At 44.8% G+C, this 14,356-nt stretch overlaps 1 protein-coding gene across 4 annotated transcripts in view; it reads left to right on the top strand.

Annotated features, from left to right (window-relative positions):
• MYO5C (myosin VC) overlaps positions 1-14,356 on the top strand; it is a 92,711-nt gene that overhangs the window by 66,319 nt on the left and 12,036 nt on the right. For 3 of the 4 annotated variants that reach the window (XM_047736497.1, XM_047736494.1, XM_047736496.1), the window contains 6 exons: positions 1,951-2,038; positions 4,858-4,956; positions 7,035-7,189; positions 8,649-8,738; positions 12,077-12,227; positions 13,078-13,360. In XM_047736497.1, the coding sequence (XP_047592453.1) occupies positions 1,951-2,038; positions 4,858-4,956; positions 7,035-7,189; positions 8,649-8,738; positions 12,077-12,227; positions 13,078-13,360 (866 nt within the window). The remainder of the gene's footprint in view (positions 1-1,950; positions 2,039-4,857; positions 4,957-7,034; positions 7,190-8,648; positions 8,739-12,076; positions 12,228-13,077; positions 13,361-14,356) is intronic. The other variant, XM_047736495.1, reaches the window with a different exon arrangement.

Raw genomic sequence — 14,356 nt, 5'->3', positions numbered from 1 at the left:
CTAAATAAGGTTATGTTCTGGGGTTCTGAGTAGACATGAATTTTTTGAGGAGACATGATTTGGCCCAAGACATGATTTTTGAGTCAAAGAAAAATCCTCTTTAAAAAAGGGAAAAAAGGGATGCCTAGGTGGCTCAGTTGGTTAAGCGGCTGCCTTCGCCTGAGGTCATGATCCCAGCGTCCTGGGATCGAGTCCCACATCGGGCTCCTTGCTCAGCAGGGAGCCTGCTTGTCTCTCTGCCTCTGCCTGCCACCCTGTCTGCCTGTGCTCTCTCTCCTTCTCTCTCTCTGACTAATAAATAAATAAAACCTTTAAAAAAAAAAAAAGGGAAAAAAATTTAAAAAAAAAAAAGGGAAAAAAAAAACTTTTAGTGATCATCTCACTATTTATCAAAGAAATGAAAAATTAAAACTAGATGTTATTGTTGCCCCTCAAGTAATAGAGATCTTATGGTGCTGCTGAAAATGCCTTGCAGGGGCCACACTCACACGTGATTTCCGGGAATAGAAATTGGCATCAACTTTCTCAGGGGTGATTTGGAAGCAAGTATCACGAACCTTGGGAATCACATTCTTTTTGACTCAGTCATGCAATTTCTAATATCTTACTATCCTAAGTAATTAGATAATTACTTAGAATAAAGTAATTTTTGTTTAGAGTGTTCTTTAGTTACTTAGTTACTTTAGTTACTTAGAATAAAGATTTTTGTTCAGAGTGTTCATCGTAATGTTATTAATTATAGCAAAAGGATACATATCCAACAATAGTGGATAGAATAAATTGTTGTATATCATATGACTTAGGTGTTAAAATGACAGATGGCATATATGGCCAATGACATGGGAAAGTGTCTTCAATATAATGAGAGAAAAATACAGAATTTAAAACTTTATATGCAGTATGACCCCAATTTCATAAAATTTGTATGTGCCATATTAGAACAAAAGAAAGGAATGAAATAAATCAAAACATGAACAGTGGTTTCCTCCTGGTTCTCATCGACTAGTGACATTATTATTAGAAGTATCTTAGGATGGACTGAGACAGGAGGGAGGAAACTGTACCCACACCCCCACTTGTAAAGCCAAAAAAAGTTCCTAACATGTTTAGCCAGAGACCCAGAACCGTAGCAGGGGAGAGGTGGTCATAGCGTAGAAACAGCATTTTTCCTTGGTGCCAAGACTCCCCAGGGGCCCCCCGGCTGTAGTGACTGCATGCCAGGCACTGCTGGATCTCAGAAGCCTGAATCCTTTCTGAGCCAAAACCCTCAGAATTCAGGAAGAACCTACCACACTCTGTCCTTTCTAAGAAATATCTATAGGCTCCAGGACTCTGTTGGTTCCTGAGCCAAATTCTGCATGAGCAAGGGCACCCCCTTATCAGGAAGGAAACGCAAAGCCAGGACCCAAATCTCTACAATTTTTCTGCCTCCAGTTTCTGATATCCAGAGAACCTGTTTTCACACATTTGTATTTTTCAATTCTTTATTATGGGCATTACTTCATTAAGGGAAAAATAGATCAAGATAAATATGCCTTATATACACTGGGATATTAGTCAGCCACAAAAAGGAATGAAGGGCTGATACATACTTGAAACTGATGAAACTTGAACATGTTATGCTAAGTGAAAGAAGCCAGACACAAAAGGCCACACATTTTATGATTCCACTTATGTTAAGCGTCCAGAAGAGGCAAATAATACAGAGTCAGAAAGTAGATCAGTGATTGCCAAGGACTGGAAGGGATTAGGGGAACAAGTTACACGTTTCTTTCTGGTGTGACAAAAATGTTCCAGAATTAGATGATGGTGATGGTTGTCTAGCTGACTTTAGAAAACAACCGGATGTGTCCTTCAAAGTGAATTGTGTGGTATGTTAATGAAGCTGTTACCAAAACACAGATTAAAATGCTTCTAAGCGAATGGCTTTGTTTCTTTTGATTTCTGTAGGATCTTGAAGAAGAGTTAGACATGAAGGACAGAGTGATTAAAAAGCTACAAGATCAAGTCAAGACTCTAACCAAGACGATTGAAAAGGGTAGGAAAAATAAGATTCCCTTTCCTGCCTTTTGAACTGTCAGATAAGGTCAACAAGCATTGTTTGTTTCCTGAAATGGTCCAGAGTCTTTGAGAGTCAAAGGAACGATTCTCAAATGGGACAGTTTGTGAGGGAGCAGTTTAGGGCTCAGTGATGGGCCAATGGAAAGATCCTTTGGGTCAGAGGATAGCTCATCAGCTATAATTGCAGATAATTGCAGATGCACTCATGGAATTGTAAGGGACATCCCATAATGAATACTTCTAATCTCATCTGCTATTAATTCTTCCCTGGTAAAAATGCAACTGTGAACAAGTTTCCAGTATAACTGCTTTGACATTCTCTTCCTCTCCCAGTTACATAGGATCAATACCTCTATTTCTGTTACAGGAAAGAAGTAGAGAATTGAGAAGCTAGACAGGAGTCCCGAACATTGACCGAACTTCTCACTTTGAATGCCCTCACGACCTTCCGTCTGCTTCTGAGTCACTGAACTTTTCTGACTTCTCTCTTCTACTCTCTTGATCCTGCTTCCATATTGCTTCCTCTTCCTCCCAACCTGGATAGCGAAGGCTGTATCTCTAACTGTCTGTTCCTTTTTCTCTATTCATTTCTTTGAAGACCTCCTTTACTGTTATTTACCCCACTCTCACTTCAGTCTCAAAATGCTCACCACCAACATGAGGATCTTTCTCCTTCAATCATTAATGATAAATGTCAGTCTGCCCCATGAGGGCAGGGACCATGTCTGCCCTTCCCAAGGCCCCATTGTGTCCCTGTTGTTGTAAAGAATGAATGAACTACCACCTCAACACAAGGATTTCCAAAATCCACCTCCCACTCCTCACTTCTGTTCCTGAGTCCCGGCCCCTCTTTGCCTCCAAGACTACCTCCTTTGCCTTTCTACTACCTCCTCCAATTCCATGGGGCTAAAGTGGAGTACATTAGCTTCCCTTCCTCTATTAGTTATCTATTGTCATACAACAAACTTATCCCCAAATTTAGGAACTTTAAACAACACACACATAGCAACGCAGAGTTTCTGAGAGTCAAGAATGCAGGAGCAACTTAGCTCTAGGGCTCTGGCTCTGAGGGCCATCAAGTCATCAGCAGGGATCCTGAGGGCCTAATGGGCTGTAGCATCTGCTTCTAGGCTCGGCCACATGACTCTTGGTAGGAAGCCAACATCTTCTGAACGCTCCATCGGTGCCATTTGCTTCCAGAGTCCCTGCAAGGAACATGCCCAGATACAAGTCACCACACTCAAGAATACCCAGAGTATAATGGGCTTATCAGATAGTTCTGCTTTCTTTCTTATTCTTCCAGGTCCAGATGCAGGATACCAATCAGACGCCATTCTTAACATAAACAGTATTGCTTAGTAAGACTGTTGACTTTCTACCTTGATTAGTCTCCAAGGAAATAGGGCTAGTATATTAGCAGGAGAAAGTCTCATACAATAATAAGAAAGTTCTGATAACTGGTTACCTGCACCACCTTGTTTTCCACCCACCAGACCCTTCTCATTCTTCTTGGCCTAACTGCTGTGCTGCCTCCTTCATTTGTTCCATCCCCTTCTGTAAGAATTCTTATGGCCCCTGTATTAAATTCCTACAGCTGCTGTAACAAGTCAGCATAAGATTAGCGGCTTAACACAATACAAATTTATCATCTTAAGATGATAAATGGAGGTCAGAAGTCCAAAATGGTTTTCAGAGAGTTACAATCAATATGTCATCAGGGCTATGTTTCTTCTTGAGGCTTTAGGGGAGAAGATTTTCCCTTGCCTTCTCAGCTTTTGGAGGCCACCCACATTTCTTGGCTCATGGGTCCCTTCCTCCATCTTCAAATTCAATAGCATAGCATCTTCAGACTCTTTCTGACTCTCTAACCTCTGTTTCTGTCATCACATCTCCTCTCAGAACGGACATGAATCTTTGGTGACCAGAGGGCAGACTCTGGCACACACAAAGATGTCCACACCCCAAAGCCCAGGACCTGTGACTGTGTTACTTACAAGGCAAAGGGGATTTTGCCAATGTGATCAAATTAAGGATCTTGCAATGGAGAGATTACCCTGAGTTATATAGGGGACCCAGTACAATCACAAGAGACCTTATAAGAGGGTGGCAGGAATGCCAGAGTGAAAGAAGGTGATATGACAATGGAAGCAGAGAGAGAGGGGGACGTGGTGACAGAAGCAGAGGTCAGAGTGTTACGGCCATAAGCTGGGGGGTGTAGACAGCATCTGGAAACTGAGAAAGGTACGAAATGGATTCTCCCCCAGAGCTTCCAGAACTCAGCTCTGCTGACACTTCGATTTCAGTCCTACAGGCAAGGTCCATTTCAGTCTTCTGGGAAAATCTGTGGTATTTTAAGCCACTAACTTTGTGGTAAATTGTTACAGCACATAGAAAACCAATACAGATCCCCTTGGGATCATGCAGTTTGGTACTTTGCTCACCAACTGTTCCATGAATCTTGTTTTCTTGACTGTGGCATCAGTCACAGTCAGAAAGAAGCAATATCTTGGTTGGCTTTCTTATCTGCATAGTGCTGGATTCATGCTGGCTCTCATGAGGCTCTCTTCAAGGATAACTCCAGCTTCCCAGCAGCAGCAATACTCATGGATAGACTCGCAGACATGACTCACTACCAGAGGAGCTCTTCAGGATTAGTCAAGTTTTATTTATCTGAAAGCCACACGTGTTCATGTGCTAGCCAGTCAGAATGGGATAGAGAGAGACAGAGTAGGCTCGTTATAAAGCCAGTAGAAGTTGTTTCTGTGAATTTAACTGATTGTTTGCCTCTGCCTATAGGCAATGATGGCCAGTTGTCCTCAAGACCCAGGGAGTACCTTGGAATGCTGGAGTACAAGACAGAAGATGAGGACAAGCTCATCCAAAACCTCATTCTTGGTAGTGAGACCTGGAACTCTGAATGTCCGCTCCATCACTCATTGCTCCCATCCTGGGTGGGGGCCTCTGCTTCTCCTAGCCCAGGGTTTTTCAACCTCCACACTGGCAAGCAGATAATTGGTCATTGTGGGGGGCTGTGCACTATAGGATATTAAGTAGCATCCTTGACTCCTACCCTCTGGAAACCAGTAACAACCCCTAGTCATGACAATAAAAATATCTCCATTGGACATTGCCGAACATCCCAAGGGAGCCAGAATTGCCCTCAGTTAAGAAGTGCTTCCCTGGCACCTGGATGGTTCAGTGGGTTAAGCCTCTGCCTTTGGCTCAGGTCATGATCTCAGGGTCCTGGGATCGAGTCCTGCATCAGGCTCTCTGCTCGGCAGGGAGCCTGCTTCCCCCACCCCACCCCTGCCTGCCTCTCTGCCTACTTGTGATCGCTCCCTGTCAAAAAAAAAAAAAAAAAAAAAGAAGTGCTGCCCTTACCCCTTCCAAAGTCTAGTCATAGTATCCAGATAGAAGACACAGCCTCTCATTTTTGTGTCTTAGTACAGGAGCTATGGTGGAAGTAACTGTGGCTCCCTGTTCCTTTTGATTTCCACTGAGAATTTTATTTGCAGGCAATGTGATGCAGGCTTCCCGGCCCACCTCTGTTACAGGAATATGCCAGCATACATACTCAAGGGCTGGTGGTCTTAGAACCAATCTTTTTTTTTTTTTTTAAAGATTTTATTTATTTATTTGACAGACAGAGATCACAAGTAGGCAGAGAGGCAGACAGATAGAGAGAGAGGGGGAAGCAGGCTCCCTGCAGAGCACAGAGCCCGATGTGGGGCTCGATCCCAGGACACTGGGACCATGACCTGAGCCGAAGGCAGAGGCTTTAACCCACTGAGCCACCCAGGTGCCCCAGAACCAATCTTAATAGACTGTCTTCACCATGAAAATCACATGGTTTTCCAGTGGGAGGGAGAAAAGCTGACTTTCTATCAGCTGATCTCAAGATCTTAAAGTAGAAAACTGATGTGTAGCCTAACTTCCTCTTCTAAGTGACACCCCCATCCCCGCACAGAGCACATGAGCCCTAGGACCCTTTCCTTTCTACCCTCACAGGTGCACAGCTGTAGGGCCTCTTCGTTCCCTTTCTTAATGCAGCCATGGGGAGGTTCTTGTTTGCTTACCTGAGTTCATTCTATAAAGTTTCTCTCTTCCATTTACTGCCCCCTCTCTCCCCCTGCCATTCTCTTCTGTTCAAGGCCAGCAAGGCCTTCTCTACAGGATTATTGTGGGTCTATTTTCCCAATTCAAGGGGTGCATGTGGTCACTGAGATCATATCCCACCCTCCTCATTAGAGGCTGGAGTCGGGGGTGTGGACGTGGGTCTCCTCCCTTATATTGGAGGTCTGAAGTCTAGGGTCTCCAGGCCAGGAAGAAGCACAAATTCTGTTTGAATTTCAGCCTTTTTTTTTTTTTTTAAGATTTTATTTATTTAGGGCGCCTGGGTGGCTCAGTGGGTTAAGCCGCTGCCTTCGGCTCAGGTCATGATCTTGGGGTCCTGGGATCGAGTGCCGCATCAGGCTCTCTGCTCGGTGGAGAGCCTGCTTCCCCCTCTCTCTCTGCCTGCCTCTGTGTCTACTTGTGATCTCTCTCTGTCAAATAAATAAATAAAATCTTTAAAAAAAAAAGATTTTATTTATTTATTTGACAGACAGAGATCACAAGTAGGCAGAGAGGCTGTCAGAGAGAGAAGAGGAAGCAGGCTCCCCACTGAGCAGAGAGCCCGATGTGGGGCTCAATCCCAGGACCCTGGGACCACGACCTGAGCCGAAGGCAGAGGCTTTAACCCACTGAGCCCCCAGGTGCCCCTGAATTTCAGCCTTTTAAAAAAGAGAAAGTACTTGACAAATGAGAAGTAAGAGGAACAGGCGGTACCTTTGTATTTTTGCCAGACTGAATTCCTCGTGCATTCAGGCACTGTATCAAGTACAGAAAAGCAAACAAGGCCTGGGCCATATGGGGAGAGCTGATGGGGAGAGCTGACTATCAGCCGCAGTCCTCATCAGCTCTGTCTATTCCAGACTTGAAGCCGCGCGGGGTGGTGGTGAACATGATCCCAGGGCTGCCCGCTCACATCCTGTTCATGTGTGTGCGCTACGCGGACTCTCGGAATGATGCCGGTATGGTCAAGTCCCTCATGAACAGCACCATCAATGGCATCAAGCAGGTGGTTAAGGTAGGAACTGCCTTTGACATTAGCCTTTGGTATTTTGGTTACTTTAAGAATACTTTAAGGATTTGTCGTTGGGCCGTCCTTCACCTCTCGTCTTCGGTGAGCCACGGGATTCCTCAGACAAGTCCGAGGCCCACCCAAGGAAAGAAGCCAAGCTGTCTGGAGAAGACAAGTTCGGTCAGGGATCCCTAAGGCTAAAGATTAGCACATAGACCTCAAGGCCTTACCTCCAAGGCTTCAACCTGGTAACCACTACCCCTATCACCTCTACCCGCTCAGAAGGTGAGATTCCCCTGCTGTGAGGATTCATCATTCAGCAGGAGTTAGGAGTAGAGAATTAACACTTGTCTGTTGTTGAGTGCTTCCTGGTCGCTATATTCACGAGAGCCACCAGAGGGCTCTTGGAAGGGGCACCCATGGGTTTTAGGGCACACGTGCATTTCTAGGCTATAGGCACACAGTATTTGCCTCATTTTGCTGCTCTGGAATATTTAAATATTTAGAAACTAAAAGATGCAGGCATGAAGAGTATAAATCCTTTCCCACCAGCATCTCCCATCTCCATTTCCCCAGTGACTTCCTGGCCTCTGCCTTTTTGAGTGGCCAGGACATGCCCACATACCCCATAGTCTCTATGCCTTTCCATCCACCCCACCCCGACTGCCGAGGTGCTCACACCAACAGGCTCCCCCAGTTCCGGCAGTCTGGCTTCTGCTCCTGTCACTCCACAGAAAGATCACCAATGATTCCTCTTGCTAAATCCAATGGTTTTCCCTTCTTTTTTACCCTCCTCTCGTGGATGGAACCACTAGGCCCTCCTCTCTGAAACACTCCTACTTTGTCCTTCAAATTCCAGGACTTTCCCAGTTTTCCATTTACCTCTGACCACGGTACCTCTTTACCTTCTCTGTGCCTCTTCCCGCTGCCCCACAAGCACAGCTACTCTCCTCAGCAGAGTCCTCAATTCGGAGCTCTTGTCCCTCCAGCCCTTTCCTTCAAGGACAGCATTCTCCCTGCTTGTAGGAGACTTTCTCAGCTGCCCTCTTTCACCAGCATCCTTGCATCCCCTGAGCGTTTGGAGTCTAGTCTAGGACCACTGTGCGGGAGCTCAGCACCCATTTAATTATGTCCTGCATATGTGATGTTATGAACAACATTCTTCTCGGTCAGAACGTGAGCTCTGGAAAGCGAGGACCCAGACTTAGCTTTACCAGGAAGTTTCATCATCAGAAATACTTTGCAAACCAGAACCTGCTAAATAAACATAAGAGCTTATCGTTATAGTATAAATTGAGTAAAGTCTTTGGTGAATAAAAGAAGAATTCATTCTGATCAAAAGCCATGAACTGACCAAACTGGTAAGATTCATGTGATCTTGGCTCAAAGGCACCGGGAGTCACCAGATCCAACTTTGTCTTTCTTGGTTTGTTTGTTTGTTTGTTTGTTTGTTTTTGTTTTTAAGGAACATGTAGACGATTTTGAGATGCTGTCTTTTTGGCTTTCCAATACGTGTCATTTCCTCAACTGCCTGAAGCAGTACAGTGGAGAAGAGGTAGGGACACTTGCCTGTTCTGTGTTCTGTGCAGACTGCTGGTCTCTAACTTCCTTGTGAGCAAGAGCTCACCACAGCAATTGGGGACATCCCCAGCTCCAGGGGTAGCCTCTGCTCCAGATGGCTTCCCAGTCTCCTTCTCAGCCAGGAGGCCAACTTCACATCACTGGTCAGACAGAAGTCACAGCCAGAAGACTTAGCAAGAGGCCGGGACCTTGGGCATGATACTAGGTCTCAGTTTTCCCTGAGTTTTAAATCAATGAGGTCAGGGCCCCTGGGTAGTTCAGTCAGATAAGCTTTTGACTTAGGTCACCATTCCTCAGTCCTGGAATGAGCCCTGTTCAGCAGGGAGTCTGCTTCTCCCTCTCCTCTGCCCTTCCCCCTTCTCTCAAATAAATAAAATCTTAAAAATAATAATTAGTAAAAGCATCATCATAATAATAAAGTAAGATGATTTTTAAGTTTGTTTCTGGTTGTGACATTCTGAAGTATTCAGTATCATGATTCTAAAATCCAACCTTTAGACCAACATGACTGTTTCTTTGGAGCTCTTTTCTCTGCAGGATTCTGATCATTCCTCCACAATCTGTATGTACATTCTTTGCCATTCCAGCTCTGCTCCCAACAGAAAGGAATTCTCCACCTTCACGTACTCACAGACTAAAATGTCACTGACCTAAAATAAGATAGTTTTCAGGGTTTTCACTGCTCTCTCAAATGTTTGTACCATTAATGGTCCCACCAGCAGTGTATGAAGTTTCCAGTGTGATCCCTTCACCAACACTTGATATTGACAGGCACTTTAATTATTTACCAGTCTCATTGGTATAAAGTAATACCTTGTTGACTTAATTTGCAATTACTTGATCACTAGTGAGGTGAGGACTCACTCCATGGAGGGGCACCTGGGTAGCTCAGTCTGTTGAATGTCTGACTCTTGGTTTCCACTCAGGTCATGATCTCAGAGTTAAGAGATGAAGCCCACGTAGGGCTCCATGCTCAACGGGGAGTCTGTTGGAGATTTTCTTTCTCTCTCCTGCCCTTTTCCCTGCTCTCATGTTCTCTAAAATAAGTAAAATAAATCTTTCAATAAAATAAATCTTTTCTTTAAAAAAAAAAAAAAAGAGGGGCGCCTGGGTGGCTCAGTGGGTTAAAGCCTCAGCCTTCGGCTCTGGTCAGGATCCCGGGGTCCTGGGATCAAGCCCTGCGTCGGGCTCTCTGCTCAGCAGGGAGCCTGCTTCCTCCTCTCTCTCTCTCTCTGCCTGCCTCTCTGCCTAATTGTGATCTCTGTCAAATAATAAATAAAATCTTTAAAAAAAAAAAAAGGAGTCACTCCATGTGCTCATTGGTCATTTGGGTTTCTGTTCAAATTGTCTACTGACATCAGTCTCCATTTTCTTTAGAGGCAATTTTTTTCTGACTGATTTGTACAAGGTCTTTACATATCATGGATAAACCATGGTTTGTCTTATAATTTTTTTATGGAGTCCGTTATACACAATTTCTGAATTTTGGTATACCAATCCTATTCCTTTATGATAAGTGTTTTAGTGTCTTCAGGAAATTCTTCCCTGCCCTGAGACCATGAACTTCTCTTACTTTCTTCTGAACTTCTATAATTCAAATTTAGAGCTCACAATTATGCTTTTATCTATCCAGAACTTGTGTGATTATTTATCCCATGATGTGTGAGATAATTACCTCATACCTTCTTTCGGGTGGATAACTAATTGTCCCAATGAAGGAAAAGTAAAATAAAATATAAAAGTAACTCTACTAGTACTATAGAACAAGAAGAAAAGTAAGTAAAGATAATCCAATCTCTGACTAAAAGGAATACCAAAAGGAGCTGGGGGCACAGCCCAGTCCATTTAAGACAAACTGGCATGTGTGAGACATTAATGGAAGTGGATATTATTCAACACCATTTATCTTTGACCCTTTCTTTGCCCCCTCCGCCACGTATACAGCATTCTTTTCCCTGTTTGAATGTTTTTTTTTTAATTGCCATATTTTCATTTCTATTTCAATGGTTCTTTTTCACCTCTGCCTCTTATCATTATATCCTCTTCTTAATGCTTTCTTTTTCTTTTATCTCTTTGAACATGTTGGATATGTCGTATTAATCTGGTTGGGCTGTTATCACAAAATACCACAAACTAGAAGGCTTTTAAACCACAGAAATGTACTTTCTCACAGTTCTAGGGGCCCAAAGTCTGACCCTCAACCAGCCTACCAGCATGGCTGGTTCCTGCTGAGAGTTCTGTTCTGGCGTGTGGATGGCTTCTTCTCACTGCTGTGCCCTCCCACAGCCTCTCCTTGGGGCACGAGGTGTGGAAGAAGACAGACTGAGCTTCCTAGTGTCTCTTCTTCTTTTTTTTTTGTAAAGATTTTATTTATTTATGACAGAGACAGCGAGAGAGGGAACACAAGCACAGGGGAGCTGGAGAGGGAGAAGCAGGCTACCTGCTGAGCAGGGAGCCCATATGGGGCTTGATCCCAGGACCCTGGGATCATGACCCTAGCCAAAGGCAGATGCTTAACTGACTGAGCCACCCAGGTGCCCCCGAGTGTCTCTTCTTTTTTTTTTTCTTTTAAAGATTTTATTTATTTATTTGTCAGACAGAGAGGGAGAGAGAGCGAGCACAGGCAGACAGAACGGCAGGCAGAGGCAGAGGGAGAAGCAGGCTCCCTGATGAGCAAGGAGCCCGATGTGGGACTTGATCCCAGGATGATGGGATCATGACCTGAGCCGAAGGCAGCTGCTCAACCAACTGAGCCACCCAGGTGTCCCCTGAGTGCCTCTTCTTAAAGGGACACTAACCCTATCAGATTAGGGCCTCATATTAAGGACCTCATTTGATCTGAATAACCTGGTCACAGGCTCCATCTTCAAATACAGCCACACTGGAGGAGAGGGCTCTGACATCATAAATATTTAGTCCATAACACACATTTTAAAATATTTCAGGTTGATCTATGCTCTATAATAATTAAGTCATGAATCTCTTGTATTGCATCTCCTGGCCTCTTACAGGTGTGTGTTTCCTTTGTGGCTTTGCAGTCTTTTTTGATGAGCTTCCATGGGATTTGTTCTGCACTGTATGGTATAGGTGCAGGGCAGGGGTTGGGGGAGTGCCTATTTGTAGGGTGAGGAGGCAATATGGCAACAGTTATAGAGAATAAGCGGCACCACAGACATGCAGAGCTCATTTCATACAATCAGACGCTGGGTTTTGAAGTATAGACGCTCATTGGAATGTCCCTAATAGAGGTGGTGATTTAATTTCCTACATGTCTGTATCATTCTAATATTTATATGCTCACATTACTTTCAGGAATTCATGAAGCTTAATAGTCCACATCAGAATAAGAATTGCTTGAACAATTTTGACCTCTCAGAATACAGACAGATTCTGAGTGATGTGGCGATACGAATCTATCATCAGTTCATTGTTGTAATGGAAAACAACATTCAACCAATAATAGGTAAGAAAAGAATTGATGACCAAAAAATATTTATGGTCGCCCTGAGACCTTAAAACAAGAAATCCAGGGGTGCCTGGGTGGCTCAGTCTTTAAGCCTCTGCCTTTGGCTCAGGTCATGATCCCAGGGTCCTGGGATCGAGCCCTGCGTCCGGCTCTCTGCTCAGCAGGGAGTCTGCTTCTCCCTCTCCGGCTCTCCCTTGCTTGTGTTCCCTCTCTCACTATCTCTCTCTGTAATATATAAATAAAATCTTTTTAAAAAATAAAATAATGAAATAAATCCAGTATAAGCAGTGCAATGACAAAGAATATAATTTTAAACCCAGAAAAATTTAATTATGTAAATGTCTACTTTTTAATTCTTTTTAATTGCTTGAAATGATGACCTATATAAAAGTACATGGTTCTTAGTTTCCTGCCTGTAACGGTGATTCACCCTGAAGGATAAGACTAGGGAGACCTGCTACTACTTATGTAGCTAATCCTAGGTCATCACTAAGTGTTTTTGAAATCCTAAAGTCACACTCAAATTCTTGTATACTTTCTTCAGTTTTCTGAAATTTAAATACTCTGGCTTTAAATGGTTCCAGACCATGAGTTATCATGTTAACCTCCTCTCTCTCCTGTGAAGTTGAAAGAAGAAGGACTCCAAGCTGTTGTAAAGTGCCATGCACTTCCTCCCCGTGGGGCTCCCCAGTCCTTGATCTTCTCGCTTCTCCTATCACAGCTGTGACCACTGCTAACTCCTGCAGAAAACGTGCCACCTCCTGGAACAGACCCAGGAGAGCCATAGAAAATGTTCTCTGGTCGTGTCCACTGTGTGAGCAAGACATGCTTGTGCTCTTCTCTCTAGTGCAGGGCATGCTGGAGTACGAGAGCCTGCAGGGCATTTCTGGCCTGAAGCCCACCGGCTTCCGGAAGCGGTCCTCCAGCATAGATGACACGGACGGCTACACGATGACCTCCGTCCTGCAGCAGCTGAGCTACTTCTACAGCACCATGTGCCAGAATGGCCTGGACCCTGAGCTGGTGAGGCAGGCCGTGAAGCAGCTCTTCTTCTTGATTGGGGCCGTCACCCTGAACAGCCTCTTCCTGCGCAAAGACATGTGCTCCTGCAGAAAAGGGATGCAGATCAGGTAAAACCAATAAGCCTCCACCCGCACCCAGAGGCAGCTGGGAAGAATGCCCTTTGTTATGGTCCGTAATCAAAGGAGCGAGACTGATACAAAGCGAAGGTCAAGCAAAGCTTTATTTTGCACCAAGCATCGAGAATCAAACCAACCGGCTGGGGCGAAACCAACCGGTTTGGGCTGTCTCTTACAAAGAGGCGACCCCTCCCAGCCTCACAGACTAACTTTTATAGAGGGTGTTGAACCTGGCTATACACAGGTGGCCAATGAGATTGCAACACACAGAGAAAACTGCACAGTCATATTAGGTCACACACAGGTGGCCAATTGAATTTCAATTTACCCTAGTAGATATATGCGCGCCCCACTGATTGGATGTCTCCACCTGGCCGACCCGCCCTTGTATCTGGGCTTTGCAAGTAAGTTCCTCTGGGAGGGGCAGGGTCAATCTAAGTTCACTGCATAAACACAAAATGGCTCCCTCTGGCTAAGTAGGCCCTTACACCCTTAATGTTTGCTGCCCCCTCCGTGTGAGCTGTGCTGCTGGGGGAGGGGTGTGCAAGAGGACTCTTAGAAACTTGAGGAGGTCTTTGGTCCGGTGGTAGCCCCAACCCCTGGTCATCACTCTGCACCAAGCTAGCTTGGGACTCAGGCCCAGGGCCTTCCTTTGGTGGTTAAAGACTAGTAACTGGTAATTGTGTATTTTAAATCCTGGCACTGGGTGCTTGTCAGACACTCAACCGGCGTTTGCTGACTGCCACCTCTGTGACTCGCACTGTTGGCAGCTGAGGACACGGGAAATGAAGGAATGAGCAGCTAGATCCCTGCCCTCCAGAACCTCAAAATAGCCAAATAACCATTCAAGGCAATTATGGTGAAGTCACAAACAAGGATGCAGAGAAGAGAGATGGTGGTGGACAGACAAGTGAGGCCCAAGAGCTATGCACTGAGTGATCCAACAGGGAGAACATTCCAGGCAGGGGAAATGAGGCAGGCAAAGGC

This window comes from Lutra lutra, chromosome 7 (assembly GCF_902655055.1).
Source record: "Lutra lutra chromosome 7, mLutLut1.2, whole genome shotgun sequence".
NCBI classification, from domain to species: Eukaryota; Metazoa; Chordata; class Mammalia; order Carnivora; family Mustelidae; genus Lutra; species Lutra lutra.
This window is presented reverse-complemented; position numbering and strand designations above follow the sequence as displayed.